An 18805-nucleotide genomic window follows, 5' to 3' on the forward strand; every position below is an offset into this window, starting at 1 on the left:
TTGTAAACAGTATGGAAATTTGTTGTTACAAAGTAATTTGAAATAGAGGTCATCGCGCTCTCAATGTGAGAATTTATCCAATTGAAGAATTGTGCTGGTAAGTTTGTAAACCTATTTCTTTTTGATGCCATATCCCCTTTAAAGAAAACCTCATGAACATTCTCTCTTTATTTGTTGGATGGCGTGATGGGTATGGTATCTCCTGAATGCCAAGATCGATTAGCGCTTATCCAAGATTATTCAATTAGTAAAGTGTAAAATTTTTTAATTTTCCGATTATTATTATTAATATTAATTTTTTCCCCTTTTGTAAAGCGAGACACAAGTCAACTGAGACTGCAAGAAAAACAATGGAAACCGATGCTGAAAATTGACTTTTAACTGCTCGACATTTTCGCTTAAGTCTTCGAGTGCCCCATTCTCAGGCGCTGAGGTGTAATCGCCTACAAATTTGTTGTATTTTTCCAAATTCTAGAAAATCCTTCTTATATCAAATGTCGGGATAAATCAGCTAATTATTGATGGGCTGAGCCAGAATTTAATTTAACAGTTAGGCTGATTTACGCAAATCCAAGGTTTTCCATGGTGCGTGGGGAACAAGCAGTTTTGATTCAACTCAGTTTAGTTCATTCTTACAACGATCAAAGTTACCTTTCACGCGAAAAGACTTCAAATTGCCGATTTAGTGAATAAAGTAATAAAAAGTGGTCATGTGTGCACCACAAAGGGGCAAGATGGCTGAGTATGCGAAGAATTAACAAGGATTGCATGCGGTGGACTTGAAAACTTTGGCTAACTTTTTTACGAGATCAACAAACCTTGACGTAACATTTTAAGTTGTTTTGACTGGAACCTTCAAGTGCCAATTGTCCTGTAAACTCAGTCGTGCGTTGTACCACACTCAGTAATTTCTCCGTGTGATAAAGGAGTCAAGTGACAATGTTTTGAGTCATTTACATCCTCAAATAAAAATAAAATTTACGTTTGCTCAGCTACATACCTACCAAAAGGTTATTTAAAAAATGGCCAAAGGCAAAGAATCTTTAGTCACACGGATTACAAATAACAACCTTAGCTGATAAATAGTCGGGGGAATATTATTTACAGATGATAGCCATGCAATTTGATTAGCCCGCAAAGAAGATATAAATGTGCAAAAGAGTCAAGTCTTAACCAATGTGAAGAAAAACGGCTTCTAAAAGAATGTGGAAGATTACTGCGGATCCCTGCTGAAAGAATTCGAAACTTAATGCTCACTAAGAGTGACTCGAAAACCGTAATCTCCAAAAGGAAAAAAAAATAGCTATTATCTGAAAATCACGGATGAACTCGCGGAATACTGCAGTACGAAAGTATATTATGTTAAAGCCTCCAAAACTTTGAGACTGTAATTACTATAAGAAAAAATATTCGATATATTAGGCAACTTTATAGGAGAGCCTTAAAAATGAATGAATAATGGTCTTTTTTTTTCTCTTTTTTTTTTTTTTTTTTTTTTTACAAACGTTAGTATTAGTTTATGTAGTATTTACAACCATAACCTAATCTGAGAGAGGATGAGTGAAAGTTCAAGTACTTCTTCGAAGAAAAAAAAAGAAAAAAAAAGAGTACCTGACATGCTCTTGTAAAGGTTCAAGTGTTTTTGCAATGTCCCCCTATGATCTATTATATTCTATGTGAATAGTCAGAGCATTAAATTAGTGACGAAAAATACTAACCTGATTTAAAGCTATGTCATCATGGAGTAATGGCTGACAAGGGACGGTTTTTCGGGCTGTTAGTAAGCTAATCGTTGATGTCGAGTTGATGAACAGTTATTACTAGAAAACCTTCAAACTCTGTCCGTTGATATAATGAAAAGTTAATAGGTCAATGATCATACTCGGAAAGATGGGAGAGGGCGCAATCATTATGCGTCTGTTTAAAATATGAAATATTGATAACATCTTCGAAATGCAAATCTATGTCTTTACGCAAAGCCAGTCTTTCGAGAATAAATATGTTTTCACGGACGAATAATGTGCGTTCTGGTGAACACAAGTTCGCCGCTCTTTAAATTACCCTACTGTTGATCTAATATAAGATAGCTTTCTTGTTGTTTCCAAAACTTTAAAGCTTACATTTGATTTTCGTCTCAATTCCTCTAGAAAAAAACGTATTGGCTATTTTCATACCCTCCCATCTGGATGTTGTCATCATTCTATTATGAAACTTTGAATGATACATGATTGAAGAAGCTTTTCATTATTTAAACGTGTCCTCTCTGGCCCCATGTATTTTTATCATCATCTGCACTTACTTTTTATTGTGGGGGCCCAAGATAGTCTTGCACTTGAACTTTGACTTGACTTGTGGATCTTGCTTAACACTTGTTGTGAAAACAGTTTAAAAACATCTCATCATCATTTTAACGTTATCGAACATATGCTTCCAAAATAGGCTGGCGTATTGTTTCAATGAACTAGAAAGGCATTTTAATTGCAAAAGAGTTAAACTCTCAAAGGATCAGTTCAGTGCATCAAGTATAAATAGATTTTTAATATGAATCGCGATTGAGCCTGGTGTGCTGAAGCTGTATGATTGGATGAGCTCTTGAATAAAAAAGCTAAAGAGACCAGTAGTAAATGTGAATTACTTCAAGACCTTTAACTCTCTTGTTTGACGTAATACCTACTTATGCCTCTGACTCCACGTCAAGTAAGAAGTAGTAGCAGCATAAACTCTTGAGAGTCTCTGTGTAGATGTTAATGTATGTATCTGTATGTATGTATGATGTTCTCTTAGATGATCCTTTTTAGTTCGGATGTAGCAGCTGATACAACGCAAGCTGTATGGAAATTAATGTGTTCGGTTTAAGGGAAAGGCAACTGCATTGAGGGGGAAGACCCCCTGAGATTGTATGCGTAGTGTCACTCTTTCTTAAAAATATGACAGCGAGACAACTAGGAGCCAACCTGTTAAGCTCTTACACATGTCATAAGCTTTGGACCTTGCTCGTTGAATGTCTTAGATTTCCCAGCGTAAGGCACCAAGTGCCTCTGACGCGTTAGTATCGTTTCTCATGAGCATTATGAGTATGGCAAACATATTTTGCAACTTTTGAAGCCTTTATCACTTGAAATGTGTTTGGATTGATGCATCATAGATATTACCTTGAGTGGCTCTGTCTACGAACTCCTGAACCCACCCTTAGGCTCCTATTCCTGAACTGATTTTCTGGGCCACTTTTTCTAATGCAGTTACCCTAAAAGAGAGATGATGGTCTATTTGAACACCGAGAATCCTACTCTACACGAGTTGTTTGAAGCTTTTGCCATCATTTTTGACACATCAGAAATAGAAGGGTTGTTAGATTGTAATGATAGCCAATTAACATGAATTCGGCTTCTGCAACATCGAGGGTCAATTTATTGGCTAAGGGCCACTCCCTTACGCTTTTGAGATCTCATTCATGGCGCACTCAACGTCGTCCAACGTACTATGACAGGTGGTCAAATTAGAGTCGCATGCAAATAAACGCGTCACTAGCCCAAAATACCCCGGCAGATCGTTTATTTACAGAAGGAAGATAATGAAGCACTTCGGTGTAATTTCTATTTGTTCCACAATCATGATCGGAGGAAAGTATGAGAGTAAATTTGTCGACCGATTCTTCAATAATGCCAGTATCTTCTGATCCTAAAGTTTCATTTTTTCTCCATGAAGCCTTTTTCTCAAAGGAGCTAATTCTCTTGGTTTTAAATAGGTGCGTCTCAGTAAATAAGTTGGTGAAATTCGCATATCATCAATGAATGGTTGTTTAACTGGAGAAGCTGGAGATTCAAATATTAAACCTATACAACAATAGAATTGAGAGGGAAATAGTTACTGTCTATTAAAATAAATCATATTTGAATGGTTTGTTGTTCTTTGCGTTTAATTTGTTAAGAAAATAACAAAGACAATTATTACAGCCTTCTCTCAACCTACAGTGCTGAACTCTAACATTTACCCTGACTTACATTGCATAGACTTACTGACGTAATATTATCACAAATTAAAGCTCCGATGATTTTCAAATGTTCATGAAGGTTGTTCGAGCAATACCAACATAAGAACTGAAAACCACTTAATTGTGCCCCTTTAAAGGTTTTCTTGCATTTATTTCATCTACGTTACATCAGAACACTCTATCTTAAGAATAACCCATATTTCGCGTCAGCTTTTCTGTTCGATTAAAGAACATTTATCTTAAGCATTTGTTATAGTTGTTGCTTTGTGATTCCAAACTACAGAAACGTCAGCAAACTTATTTTTTAACTTTCTATACAAATAAAGCTATTCACGATACTTCAGCCACAAACTGCGGCATAACCGTCATAACATGCACCGGCAAGAAACTTAAGACTAATTTGTTTGATGTTTTTTCATTGCACATGGGTATACACACTCTCTAGCCTAGAGAACGAAGTAATTTGCTATTGTTTCCACTGACATTATGGGAAAACGAGTGTAGACACACTCCAGCTATAATTAGTGAACGATGAAAGTTCAAATACTTGAATGCCTCAATCCAGTGATGACAACCGCCCTGACTGCGAGTATATTGCTATGGATGAAGACACAAATAGCGCCAGAAACGACCAGAAAAAGATTCGGTCGAGCGCTCGAGCGATCTCCTTCCACATTTTCTGGTTAGCTTCTTCTTCGTCTTCGACTTGAAAGATAGAAATTCTACTCGATGTTGATTTTCTTTCTTGCCTAAACGTGTCTGGTAACTGCTTCTCCATATTTTCTAGCTCCACATTATCATTTCTCTCCGCTTTGTCTTCGTTATTTTCTGCTGCGACTCTGGAATTTATTATTACAGAAGAACCGGGAACCTCCTCTCGTCGTGTTCTTCGATTGAAGCAGGAGCAACCAAGCTTGTTGATTGCTGAAAATCAAAAAATGGTTTAGTCAAAAGGCATCCTTCATATTCCACTTAATAGACCTAGAGTTATGGTTGGATCGTTTTTTGTTGTGAATTTCATGGTCAAACGCAGCTACGGGTATTAAACAAATAGTCCTATAACCACCGTCACTGTCACTGTTATTGTCATACTGCTGCAGCTGTTTGCAAAAGTAATTGTCCAGTTATTATGTCATAGCTATAACTATTGTCGAATGGCCTTCGTGTTTCAAGCTTCCGTTGACATTTTCACTGGTATTGTCACCCAAATGGACATTCGTTCATAAGCCGGTTCTCATTTGATAGAGTATTTTATTTGTCTCACCTGTAATATAAGTCAAGATGCGAGGTGGCTTTGAAGTCGCGTGGTGAGTCCTCAGGACGAGAACTGAAGCAGCCAGCGCTAGGCCGATCTCAAACATGATCATGATGTAATAAACACCAATGAGGGGCAGTGTGTCGGACTGTTCAGGAAGCTGATCGGTGACAACAAGTAGGTAAACGCTGACTGCCAGTAAAATCGTTGCACACAATCCAATCCTCTCGCCACTCTCAACGGGAATAAAGAAGCTTACAAGAACCAACATACCAATGATCATGCACGGGACGATGGAAAAAAGAACAAAGAACAATGGTTTGCGTCCAATAGAAAATGATACTTTAACCTCGCTGAATGTCCGAGAGTGCTTCTTGATATTCTCTGTCTTGATCTCAATGCTTCTCAGTGACCAATAACCATTTGATGTGGTGAGTTTAAGCTCTGAAAGAAAAACATGAATCAAGTCAGCATCATCAGAGTGACCCCAACGCTTTTAACGATACTAAGAACATGGAGATACGAAAGGCAAACCTTTCAGGGACAAGTTAAGAGGTAATTCAGCATTAGGATGCATGCTATGGAAGTTGTTTCCACATCAACTTCTCGTCTTAACGATAGCCCCAGTTATTGTTTAATTGGGAATCGTGCAAGTCCAGGAGTGATAACGCAAAATTATTTTGAAAAGTTATTCCTTATCAAACTCAAAAAGAGCATTTCTTATATTCATGACGTCACTCCAACGTGGATCGACATAGTCCTCAGGACAGAGAACTATTCTTATACTACCTGTGAAGTGAACCTTAAACGGCGCCTATCGCCTTTAAGATTGATCCTTTCCCGATGAGCGTGTCAAGAGAAATAGAGGTTTCTAATGAGCTCTGGTCCCTTTGCAATCCTCCTCGACACCCATTTTCTCTCTTTCTTTTCTGTACTTATGTTCCAGGCCAGTGACTACGTTGGAAAAAATTGGCCTCTTTAACCTTTTATCCTTTTTCAACCCTTTGCCCAAATATTTAATTGTTCCATTACCTTCCTCTGGATCATCACTCTCTATTGTTCTGGTGTAAAGATTCAGAAGAGTGCTATCAGCAGTTAGTGAACGGAACAACATGCCACACTTCTGTTTGTCGAAGGGAAAGAACTGGACATTAAGCTTGCACGTGCTTTTAAACGTCGCCGGAGATAACCACGTGTTTTTGCCATCACTGCTCACAAGCACCCAACTTCGGAATTTTTCTAAGTGGCCTGCCTGAACAACTTCATCATCGGCGCTGAAAAAATTCAAACAGAAGGATTTTTGGAAATTGAAAGTACTGTACCATTCAGGCCAATTGAATGGAAGGGACTCTATTTAGCCAGCAGGCTTAGATCCATCACCAAACGGCGCCCGGAATTAACAACAACAAAAAAGGAAGCAAATGAAACATAACATTTTTAAACATTTTAAAGAAGGTAAATCTGTACACAAATAGCATATATGAGCCAAAAAAATATGTATCAAAATCTAAGCCAGTGCAACTAACATTATTAAAGAAATTGAGCCCCTGCATCTCACAGATAGATGACATTAATTATTGTCTCGAGAATATAGCAAACACCCTAAATCATAATGATACCTGCATTTTCTTCCTAATTGGTGATTTGCATGTCTGACGTTTTTTCAAAAAAAAAGAAAACGTACTGCTTTCTATTACCCATCTGCAGGTAAAGTTAATGCTATTCACATGTGGCAGAATTTAACTCACTTGTTTTCAAGAACAATATCTGGAACCCATACTTCTTTTGGATCCACCAGTATCTCCCTTATGTTGTCATACGTAGAAGGATTCCAGCGAAGATAAGGATTATTCCATTTCTGTAAACCGGATTTTTAAAAAAACAAAAACGCTGAAACCTGCGCTGAGGCTTGGCTCGAATTATTACTTTTATTAGGGTTTGCTGTATATCTGATATCACCGCCGTGGGAACTAACCAAATACGCAAAAGCTGGAAATGTTCTGTTTTCTATTTAAACAGAAAATCACTGAATTCACTTTCCAGCGGAATTTTTGGTCGTGTAGGCCTCTAAAATTTGACCAACCCCAAGTCGAAAAACAAAAAGTTACCAATCTGCAAGACGTAACGAGATTTTCTTGCTCTCCATTTAAAATGATCATCATTTTTAACTAAACGTGAGTTACAGACCTTCACTCTGTTTTAGAAACAAGCTGCCTGCCGGGAAAAAGGATGTTTTCTTCGAAATACGTCAAATAAATTTTACACTGAGAATTTACGGTTAGAACAGTGGTAGATGCAGAGTACAATAAAAGGAACGACGAATGAACAAGCGTATGCATGCAAAAGTTGTGGTTCAAAGTTTTTTACTTTAAAACTGATTTGATGAAGAATTCCTTTTGTCTCATATCCTTGACCGTCAAATAAGACATGGGTGAAAACAAAAGTCCACAAAGGACCAGTTTGAAAAATTTAATCTGAAGAATAATGCAAGGAAGTTTGGGCGGGAATAGTGGTCGATTTTGGATTTTGGACGCCAGTAGGTGGGAGACCGACTCATGCTATCCGGCGTTAATCGCCATATTCTTGTTTAAATAAAATCAAAGATAAAGATCCCACAATGCAGAGCATTTTTATAAAGTATTTTCTGGTTTACAAAGAGCCCGACTGTTAATAGCCTTATGAAATCTAGTCCTTAGTTTTGCTCTTTTCGTTTTTGCACAAAGCAGAAGAACGTGTAAATTTTTTTAACGCTTAGTACCTAACTATATGTCGATCAATCTTACCTGAGTGATCACTGTGTCAACTGTAATGACTTGCTGTTTGTTGTCCTGCGAAACCAAAGCACAGATTTACAGAGTGTGGATATTTTAGAAGTGAACATGGAAGGAAACGCCCACGGGTACTTTGATTTCAAAAACTTCCGAACATATATTCATCCTCCAATAAGTTTACTAATTTCAAAGTTCACCGACAGAATTGAATCCTAATGATTTAGGTCTTTGGCTTGTCAGTGCAATACATTCCCTTAGGATGCATATTTTAAAGCGTTAATTTTCATCGTTTGGTTGGTTTGAGAAATGACAATCCTTTTTTCAGCAAGACTTTAGAAAACATCCAATTTTAGGAATTGGCTTCAATTTGCAAGGCATCAAGGACGTTGATGTATCTGTTATCTTTGAGTCTGGGATTACAACGAACTGATGCACGGAGTAGGTAGACTACTTTAGGGCAGGTAAATATTTTGGGAACGCAATTCGTCTGTCGCACTTTGTACTCATCGTCGCACTTTGTAACACCTGCTGCTCTTTGTAATACGTGTGACAGGTACCTTATTCAAACTGCAACAGCTTTTTTATTAAAAAGTGCGACAAGTGTTATTAGAAAGTGCGACAGGTATAACAAAGTGCGAAAATTTTATGACAAAGTGCGATGATTGTGACAGAGTGCGATGATTGTGACAAAGTGCGACAGAACCAGTCCCTTGAATAGCTCAACGTATTTTCGTTTTTATACTAAGAGTAATTCCATAGCCATTTGTGGTTAATGTTGCTGCTTTTGCTGTTTGTTTGTCTGTTTCATTTTTTTGTCTCAAACTTAACTTAGCCATTACTTACCCGTTGCAAAAAGTTGTACGAGTAATAAAATACAAGGATACGGTAACTAAAATCCTAAAGGGTTTGAGCCAGGGGTTCGATCGTTTGAGGCAGGGGTTCGATCGTTTGAGCCAGGGGTTCGATCGTTTGAGCCAGGGGTTCGATCGTTTGAGCCAGGGGTTCGATCGTTTGAGGCAGGGGTTCGATCGTTTGAGGCAGGGGTTCGATCGTTTGAGCCAGGGGTTCGATCGTTTGAGCCAGGGGTTCGATCGTTTGAGCCAGGGGTTCGATCGTTTGAGCCAGGGGTTCGATCGTTTGAGGCAGGGGTTCGATCGTTTGAGCCAGGGGTTCGATCGTTTGAGGCAGGGGTTCGATCGTTTGAGGCAGGGGTTCGATCGTTTGAGCCAGGGGTTCGATCGTTTGAGCCAGGGGTTCGATCGTTTGAGCCAGGGGTTCGATCGTTTGAGCCAGGGGTTCGATCGTTTGAGCCAGGGGTTCGATCGTTTGAGCCAGGGGTTCGATCGTTTGAGCCAGGGGTTCGATCGTTTGAGCCAGGGGTTCGATCGTTTGAGCCAGGGGTTCGATCGTTTGAGGCAGGGGTTCGATCGTTTGAGCCAGGGGTTCGATCGTTTGAGGCAGGGGTTCGATCGTTTGAGGCAGGGGTTCGATCGTTTGAGGCAGGGGTTCGATCGTTTGAGCCAGGGGTTCGATCGTTTGAGCCAGGGGTTCGATCGTTTGAGCCAGGGGTTCGATCGTTTGAGCCAGGGGTTCGATCGTTTGAGCCAGGGGTTCGATCGTTTGAGCCAGGGGTTCGATCGTTTGAGCCAGACAACCGAAATCAAGTACAATTCAGGTCCATTTTGGAAGGGAGGATTTAAGTCAAGTACCAGCAGTTTAAAACTGAGGCGCTCCAACCACTTAGCCACGTTACTGTCTTGGGTTCACATATTCACACGGTGGCTTTATGCTAAGGGTTATTAATAGATGTCGTGATGGAGAAATTCTCCTTCTTTCCACTTAAATCGATGGATGTTTCATAGTTTGAGATGTTTGCAGCTGTTTAAAATTGATGTTCAGTATCATGAGAACTCAAGTTAAGCAGTTTGCTTACCACTGCACTGAGAGCCTGGAACTGCACATCGAATGTGACATTAAAAACATCTGACGGCTTCAAAACCGGACGAACCATTTTGTCATTTGAAGAAAGCAAAGCTTTTCTTAAACGATACTCTGCTGATTGTGTTATGTTGTGTCCTTGTCCTGATACAGCTGAAAAAAAGAAAAAAAAAAGAAAAAGAAAAAGAGATGAAAACAGCGATTTGAAGTGGGTCATAATGTTTAAGCTCTCTTGCTCTAAAGAATCAAAACCGTTGGAAAAAGATTCAGCTGAGAGTCAAACGCGATGAGGATTTCAGTGCTTTGTGTATGCTATGCTACGCTCTGTGATTCGTTCAGAAAACTGATTTAAGACGCAAACCAATGGCGTTTAACCACGTTTTACCACATTTGAGGAAGTTTTGTCTATACTGTAAGTTTTCAAAATCTCCCTATCCTATTTACCTTTCTTTTTGTGTTAGCCATTTTAAGTGAATTGGCTTTCATTTTACAACAACCAATGATGAAGTGCTTTTTCAATTACTCATTGTACTTTAAAGGTAATTACGAGAATGATGACATAATAACGATCATCCTATTGACTTAGGAAGTTATATCTTACCAAATAGGCACCTAAGTACTTCTTTATTTGGTATTAATGAAAATGTTCGGTAACCTTTGAAAATGGCCTAGAGAAAGTTCGTTGAAATGCTTCAATGGTCACTTGAACAAAAGACTGGCAGACAATCCGATCACAGGAGACATGTAATAACTTTTACTGTGATTCTTGTTATCTTAGCCTACCTTATCTTTATGGAATTTGTTTAGAATCATTGTGCATTTCCGACGAGTATGATTTCTCGCTACCTATAGGGCTAGTCAGTCCTTTTATTCAAGGAAGCTCGCTTCCTAACGAAATGAAATCCGTTAGAAAATTTATTTGCCTACTTTTCCAATTAATAGAGATAATTTCGCGATGCGAATTATTTGAAATCAAATGCAAAATTTGAATTTTTTCAGTTTTTTTTTTCATTTTGGAATAACAATTACATAAAGCAATGGATTTATAACGACCTGAGCCTCATAATTAAACTGAACTTTAACCAATTGAACGAACATGGAGCCTAAAAAGATAGCTTTGTTGATATGTTTTGAACCCGTGCCTTATCTTTGCCGCCGCTCATATTACGAAAATATTTGGGTTTTTTTTTTAACCTCTGAGGCTCGAGGTAATAAATCTCGAACTTTCGACGCCAATAAAGAGATAAGCATGACTTGGCACGGACCGATTAGAAAGAACAACAGTTACTGCTTGCAATAGCTTTTTGGCTGATGATTTGTTCTTTGAACGATCATCTCGCGACCAACAATTTTTTTGCTCCGGAATTTTTTCTCTATGATCATGTAGATCCGACGGGCAATCGAGCCGCGTTGCTCGGAAGCTTTTATTCTAATGGAATTCTGGTAGCCAATTGAACACCTATAAAAGCTTCGAAAAGCCCCTTGTATTATCGATACTGCTCAATGATATACGTGGATAAATTTCTCTAGCCTTACCGTAAGCCTTTACATCTTCCCGTAGAAAATCTCACATTAGAAACTTATTTGTACTTGTTTCACTAGACACTTACTCCTGTGTTGTCACTGGAAACCGAAACAAATTACAACATAGGTTTGCCACCTTGCAAAGTCAATGGCACGCATCTGGAATAATGTCTACAACAAGCTTAGAAACTTGGCCTCGAGCGAAACACGCGATAAAACTTGAATAAATTGAAAGTGATTGCTTAGTTAGCGCCAATTAGTTGTCATGGAATAAGCTGAGTTCATTTACTATCGAAAATTCGTCACTTTTCAATGACTCTGCCTAGCCCAAGTCCAAATATGAGCGCTTATAGTCACAATGAGGTCATTTTATATAAAAGGTATATCATTGTATATCATTAAAAGATCTTCTTTGGAAGCAGAAACGCTACTACTCCTTCTAGTTCTTCTTTAAGAATTGTCTTTAAACCTTTAGATATATATCTATTTCTTTCCCCTAGGCAGGGGACGCTGTTGATTTAGGATAATATTTGAAAACCCCGAGGCAATCCTTATTAGTAAGTCACAAGGAAGATTTTAAAACCACTTGTAAATGCGAGGAAAACGGAAAGAGCTGTTTTGCTTAGTATCTGCCGGCTGTAAGTCGTAGTCTTCCTAAATGTCATAATTTTTCTAAATATAGTCTTTTACTATTTCTCCTAATGGAAATTATGCTGGTAACAGGTAAATTTATGCTGTTTTACGTTTGTGGTCAACAATCCATTAATAGTAGTTATAATGTCTAATGGATAAAACCAGCCAAGTTGACTGTATTTGCATGCAGCTACATCATCTCCTCAAAGAAATTACAGCCGCTACCAGAAACTTACCTGTAGAACTAAAACATATTGGAATAATATAAAACGAAATCACCACAACTGGAAAATTCCCACCCTGCATTTGCTCAAGGAAATAACATTAACTTAATGAAAAACATCAAGGCCGCAGCCTTGAACGATTTGAATGTGGTCCCCCGTCGGGCTCAAAATTAGCTTTGACAGAGATGCCATGAAGCTTAACTCGTGAATATCGAAACCTTCCAGATAACGTCTTTCCTATCGGAAGCTTTTCTGAACACCTTAAATTCCAAACGTGTTGCGTCGGGCTAAGAAATGATTACTAAGCTAAATCAATGTATATTCGTGCCACTGCAGTAATGTTTCCTATTCAAGAAGCTTCATCACAAGAAACTTACCGAACAGATTTACACAAATTAAGAAGACGAAAGAAGAACCAACGATCCACATTTTGGTTAAGGCTACTGATAGAACATTCGCCAAAACATACACGGAAAAAAGCATCCACCTACCTCTTTATGGAATCGCCTGATCTATTTACGCAGCTAACAAGTCACGCCATTATTACTTAACCCTTTAATTAGGCCACAGCGTGAACGGGACTGTTCCCAAACGGAAAATTTTTTTGAATTGACGTAGTTATGATATTTACAGAACAGAAATAATTACTCTTCATGGTTGTTCTGACCCAGTTTTTTTTCAGTTTTTTTCGTTGTTTTGACGGTTATTTATGGCCTTTGTTGTTCAAGGGTTAGTTAACCTTTCACAGTCGGCGCCAAACGAAGCCAAGAGCACAATTTAGATTTTGCTGGACGCTCATTTCCTTAAAACGATGACAACGTGACTTATAAGCGCTAACGACCAAGACAATGATCATACTCATTTACTAAAACTGTTTCCATAACGATCCTTAAACAAGGGAAGTAAGTACTTCATCAAATCAAGTGTTTGGATACGAAAATGGCGTTAAACTGTAACAACTACTAGTCTATATGGTAGTGAAAATAATCTGATTTCTTTTCAAGAAGAAAGCACCTTGCTAGCTTCTTCCAAGTCTGAGAGGTTATTCAAATTTTTATACCTTATCGTTGATTTATTTATTTTAGTTTACTCACCTGTTTTCCGTCGTCGAAATGGCTCTTCCTGTTTACTCCCCTGATACCAACCACAAGCTGCGGCCCAAAATTCATTTGGTGCGCTCGAGCCAATATGTGTTGATGAAAAACTTAAATTGCAATATTAGTGAAATAATGTTTGGAAACAATTACAAAGCTCTGCCAAACCTACATATAATATACGCATTTTTCTTAATTTTCAACTTAAACACAGTCTTGACTCGCGTAGAAATTTTCACCAAATTCGTCGGCCAAAATAATCAGTATGATGTATTGACTTTGCTTTGAAGCTATCTTTTCAGGCAAACATCACGTCAGATCGTTGCCATTATCTTCAAACTAATTTGTTCAAGTGAAAGAACCACTTTGAGAAATTGTTCAAAACATCCCTCTTGTGGTTTTATAATTTACTTGACGTTCTGACTTCACACGAAATTATAACCACAGCAATCCAAAAGCGCTCATTCTCCCAGTTTACCTAATTTTTTCAAGAAATCTTAGGTCCATTAACTACACATATAACCTCATTTGAGCATTATCACACGGTATTATTTTGAATTACACATAGAGCTATTGTAGTATAAGGTCATGCACATATTTTGACTATGACGTGCTTTAAAGTTCCTGGATATATTGTTGGTTGTTTAAATCTCGAGGTACATGATCCCACAAGACCCTTACTTTCCCATCAGTATGCTAAATAAGAGAGAAAAGCTCTTTAATAGTTGAAAACTTTATTAAACGACGTAGCATTGCAGTAGCGGGAGTTGATTACAAAAGCTGAGTTGATTACTGTGCTGCAAATTACGTCGGATCATTTGAAAACGCGCTGCTTCGTTTTCTTCGTTTCCAATATTGCCTCTTAACTATTTCTTTGGCGGAAAGGTCACTTTTACAAGAAAATTTACGATTAATCTGCTAGTATCTCTAGTATCTTCCTTTGAATGACATAAAGTTAGAGCTAAACAAAACCCAAACCTTTTTTATTCCGTCGCCCAACTTTTTCTAATAAGGGACTTGTAAAGTAGTCAATTTAATTGCTAAACGAGCCATGTTTTTCATAATTAATATCTTGTCTTGAAGGCGTTTTCAAACTTTTACACGAAAATTCCGTCAAAAGAATTTAAAACGCAAAGAACCCGGTTAATTTACAATTTCCTCGCCATAAGCAACGATCCAAGTCAATTTTGGCGCATGTGGTGTTAACCAAAGTTTGCTCTGAAGCGCAAATTAAAATGCCTTTTTTCCCAGCAAGCTACTCTACAGAATCGTTCCTACTCTGATACAAAAACGCTTAAAGAGGGCGAGGAAGTATTTTTACAAAGATCCGAGATTCTACTGAGCAAACTTTTAGACTGAATTCCAGTACACGAAACCAAAGAACGTCAACGTTAGCTCTATTAGAGGCGAATTCTGCCTGATTTCTGAACGCTTTACATCATTGTGTTTTTTTTTCTAAACTATTTATATGCGTATTTGCTATGCGCTTTTACATTATTTCCTCTGCTGTACGCGTAAAGGCAAGTATCGAAAACAATGAGCCAACGGCTTCAGTCACGTTTCAATGACTGATCCTATGGAAACTGATCACATCAACCAGCTGTACCCCTTGAGGCAATGATTTGACGACGTGTATTTCGAGGAGGGTAGGAAGGCCAGTACCGGCGGAACTAGTAGTATAGGAGGCCATGGACGTACACCATTTGTTGCAATTGAGGCCTCGTGTGTTTTGGATATGATTACAGGAGCTTGAAACGCAGAACACGTTTGCTAATGGTTCTGACTACATTTGCAATAGTCATCCGAAATGCATGATTACTACAAGTGACACAAAGTCAATAGAAGTCTTCGTTGTTTTGACTTGTTCAAGACAGCATTGACTTGTCATTGTTATGCTCTGATTATTTTATTTTAAAACTAACCTTGATAATTTAGCTCCTTGTTCAACCAATTTCACTGATCGAATTTTTTTTCGCTAAAACATTCACGAGCATTAGAACTGTGTGCATCACTCTTCAAAAATGTTCATATGGAGGGGTATGTGGAAATGAATGGTTTATTGCTGATCGCTGTAAACTCCAGAATCATGCATCTATCATCACATTTACTTTTATTGTTGAAAGTCAAACTTTTGAGAATAGTTGATGCTAATATTACAAGTTCTCTTAGGTGTTAAGGAAAAAACTGCTGTGTAAGACATCAATATACTGATTTCACAGTTCGAGAAAACCAGTCTCACCAGTAACATTCCTGTTATTCAAACAGCACTTCTATTTACTCCCAATGTTGTCGTAAAGTCGATCGCACAATCTTTTTCACAAGATAAACAGTTACTCAGCTTTCAAACCATTTACTGTTTCATGCTTGAAAAGAAAAGAGAGTTTTGTTCGTTTAGAATAGACTTTTGCCCCAGGGGTTCAACATTTGTATTTTAAGTAATGTCTACAGCGCTGCGCACGAAACCACAAGGCAGATGGCGATTGGAAAGTTAAAAAAAAAATTGGCTTCAATGAAATACAAACAAAAACTCAGCACGTCCATTGCACTTAGTAGTGAGTATCGTGACGAAAAAATTACGACAATAAATTTTCTAATGTCGTATCTTATTAACAAGGCCAAAAGTCGACAATAAGTTCTCTCCCTCTTCTTAAACCAGAATACACTCCCTCAGAGGTCAATGATGAGAAAATATGGCAAAAGAACTCATCATATAGTTGCATTAGTTTTGTTTAAGGTTTAATGGGTACAAACACATTTTCTTCGTGGCGTTTTGCTACTGTCGTTTAGTGGTAACTAGAAACCCTTGATTAAAACATTAACCTTTCGTCTTTTTCATCATAAGCACATTTGCTGGAATTATCCGATCTCGTATTGATGGATTTCAGTGTAAAATTACGTTAATTTATCCAAAATATCCTTTATAGCACTTTTCATTATTACTTGCCCGCCTGGAGAGAGAAGAATATTACGTGAGTGAGACACTTAGAACCACGTACCGTTGCTAGACGGTTGCCGCGTAAACAAGACGTATCCTTGTTACGGACACAGATTTAAGTTCTAGTCGTCGCTGAACTCATTGTTACTCAGTCTCCGTTTTTTAAGCCGTGCCAGTGCTTTCTATTTCAAAAGTTCGCAAATTCTTAATTTGTATTGTTCATTTTTGCAAACTCCTAAGTCTCTAAACCAAACTCATACATCAGAAGCGAATTAAGAATATTTATTTTTCTATTCAATCATATTTTTTCTATCCAATTCTATTCTATTTTTTTCTATTCACACAATGTCACAATGAAGCTTTAATATTTCTTTATTTATAACTGATATCTTTTAAATCTGTTTTGACCGTTTAACTCACACAGTTCTTACAGGTGAGTATTTTTGTCCTTTTTCGATGTCAGAATATTATTCTTGTCACAGAATATTCTCTAAAATACAATAAATACGTTCCCTTTTCATATGCAAATTCGCCAGTCACATTACCTTTCATTCAGCTTGATTCGTAAATAGTTGAGTGAGCTTGCAAACAAAACTCCGCAAAAAAACTCAGAAGTAAATCGATATTCATCAGAAACTGTAGAATTTTATGTAAATCAAAACCACCTCCGTCGAAGAGTGAAGTGCCGTCTGCATTGCGACAGATCAATGTGGCGCTCTGGAAGGAAGAAGGCCACTTGACCATGTAACCGACTCGTTTGGACCCTCTAATTGTTATATACGACTCGTTAGCTCTCTGGAGGAAACTGACGCTATGTTTTCCAAAACAAATTCTCACCTGCCGCTGTAATATCAGACGACTTGTTTTCTTTGGTCTTCTTTCGGGGTCAAGCGCTCGTCGAATCCACGTTCGCCTGAATCAGGGAGTTGGTTATGAGAAGAGAAAACGTTTGGAATTCAATTTTTTGAGGGGAACGCTCTGATATAGATTTTCCGTCGTCTAGTATCTTTTGGGGACTTCATTTTGTATTTAGCCACGTGGATGTGTGACGATTCTTTTTCTTAGTGGCCTTTGCCTTATTGTAAGTAGTATTTCGAAAAGGTTTACAGGTTTTTCGTATAAAAATAAGAAAGCATTACTGGTTTATAAAACATGTTTCAGCACTACCCGTTTTCATTCTCCGTAGAAAATGCTCGTCCAACAATTGAAAACTAAATTTACAAATACGTTATCGAATTACGACTTAAGATTACGCTACACATGTACAGATTCGTGTATTATTACAAGTTTTTAATTTTTCAGTTCTCGGATTGTCCATTTTCAGTCGTAGAAATAAAGCATTTTCTGAACCCATTCATAATTTCTATTTTCATAAGGGGCAAATTAAATGGATTGAAGAACAAAGGTTCTGTTTAAGAGAAGACACTGGAATCATCGAAGTTTTAACGGTTGTTAAAGATAAGAGATTTGAATTTCGTGGGTAATAGCAGCAAAATGATGGCTTTTTTAAAAATGTTATTAAGGCATGAAATCTTCATGATTACTCGGTAAGTGAATATTTTTAAATCAGACACCATTTTGGAATAGTTTGTTGTGTTAAGAATTGTTATATAGAATTTGAGCGATCGTTTCACTGATTTGAACTACTCCTTATAATTTGGTGCGGCTCTGTCTGAGACAATTTCGGTACATCGAATTAACCGAAGGTAAAAGTTGAAATTGATGTAAACCCGACCATTGAGAACATAAACGAAATTAGCTAATTTCAAAGCGTTAATCGCTCAATTTTGTTCTTAGAACATTGAGTTTCACAACTTTATCCTCGTTGAAGTTGCACAAAGGTATTATCTGTTATCTGGCACTTCCACAAAAAAAATTATAACAAAACCCAATTATTTCCTTTTGAAGAGTTGAATAGATCTTACCAATTGGAATCCTTTAAAAAAGTATTACTGAACGCCATCGACTACCAAACCGCTCTAATGATTGCTTAACTGCTTGATGTCAATCTTATATTGCGCAAACTATCTTCAACGACTTTAAAAAACTAATTATGTAACCGGAAAAAGACTCCTCAACAGACGTCGACTACATGCGGAGAGTGCGTCGTTTTTTTTGAAACCAAAATTCCAACCAGAAAAGCAAAATAGCTATTTAGATTTGGTGGAATAAACTGAATTTTCAAAAGGTGTCCTCGCTTTGTGAGGTACTATAGGTATTGTGAGGTACTGTAAGTATATTGTGAGGTACTCTAAGTATTGTGTGATAACTATACCGCGATACTTGTTTTTCTGCTGGTTTGTATGAAGTTGTTTCATCTCGTTCTATGAACTCTCTAGTTAATCCACAAAACTTGATAACAAGTCGCATCCGAAAAAATAAACACTTCTGCTCTTTGAACCAGGTATTTGGTTTTAAAATATATCGTAGTTAGTTCACC

General features: G+C 37.6%; 1 protein-coding gene across 4 annotated transcripts; it reads right to left on the minus strand.

Annotated features, from left to right (window-relative positions):
• Nucleotides 1-3898: 3898 nt before the first annotated feature.
• LOC113683301 (neuronal acetylcholine receptor subunit beta-3) lies at nucleotides 3899-13992 on the minus strand. 4 transcript variants are annotated; one of them, XM_089192922.1, is made up of 7 exons: nucleotides 13431-13992; nucleotides 9951-10108; nucleotides 8030-8074; nucleotides 6995-7104; nucleotides 6279-6520; nucleotides 5256-5690; nucleotides 3899-4915 (listed from the first exon to the last, which is right to left on the minus strand). In XM_089192922.1, the coding sequence occupies exons 2-7, from the start codon at nucleotides 10026-10028 to the stop codon at nucleotides 4548-4550; spliced, it is 1278 nt and encodes a 425-aa protein (XP_089049048.1). In that variant the 5' UTR covers nucleotides 10029-10108; nucleotides 13431-13992; the 3' UTR covers nucleotides 3899-4547. The 4 variants fall into 4 exon arrangements, with proteins under 4 accessions (XP_089049048.1, XP_089049046.1, XP_089049045.1 ...); XM_089192920.1 differs by lacking the exon at nucleotides 13431-13992 and adding an exon at nucleotides 12714-12907; XM_089192919.1 differs by lacking the exon at nucleotides 13431-13992 and adding an exon at nucleotides 12349-12526.
• Between the last annotated feature and the right edge of the window lie 4813 nt (nucleotides 13993-18805).

The sequence above is a fragment of the Pocillopora damicornis genome, chromosome 13 (genome assembly GCF_964200805.1).
Source record: "Pocillopora damicornis chromosome 13, jaPocDami1.2, whole genome shotgun sequence".
Taxonomy (NCBI): Eukaryota; Metazoa; Cnidaria; class Anthozoa; order Scleractinia; family Pocilloporidae; genus Pocillopora; species Pocillopora damicornis.

What these genes read in the sequence shown, in the direction of transcription:
- LOC113683301 (XM_089192920.1), bottom strand. Translation starts at nt 12,819, where the DNA reads ATGCTTTTTTCCGTGTATGTTTTGGCGAATGTTCTATCAGTAGCCTTA. An exon ending in TCCAGGCTCTCAGTGCAGTG is followed by an intron (nt 8,075 to 9,950) that starts GTAAGCAAACTG and finishes TTGGTTTCGCAG; the next exon opens with GACAACAAACAGCAAGTCAT. An exon ending in GAGTGATGATCCAGAGGAAG is followed by an intron (nt 5,691 to 6,278) that starts GTAATGGAACAA and finishes TTTTTCTTTCAG; the next exon opens with AGCTTAAACTCACCACATCA.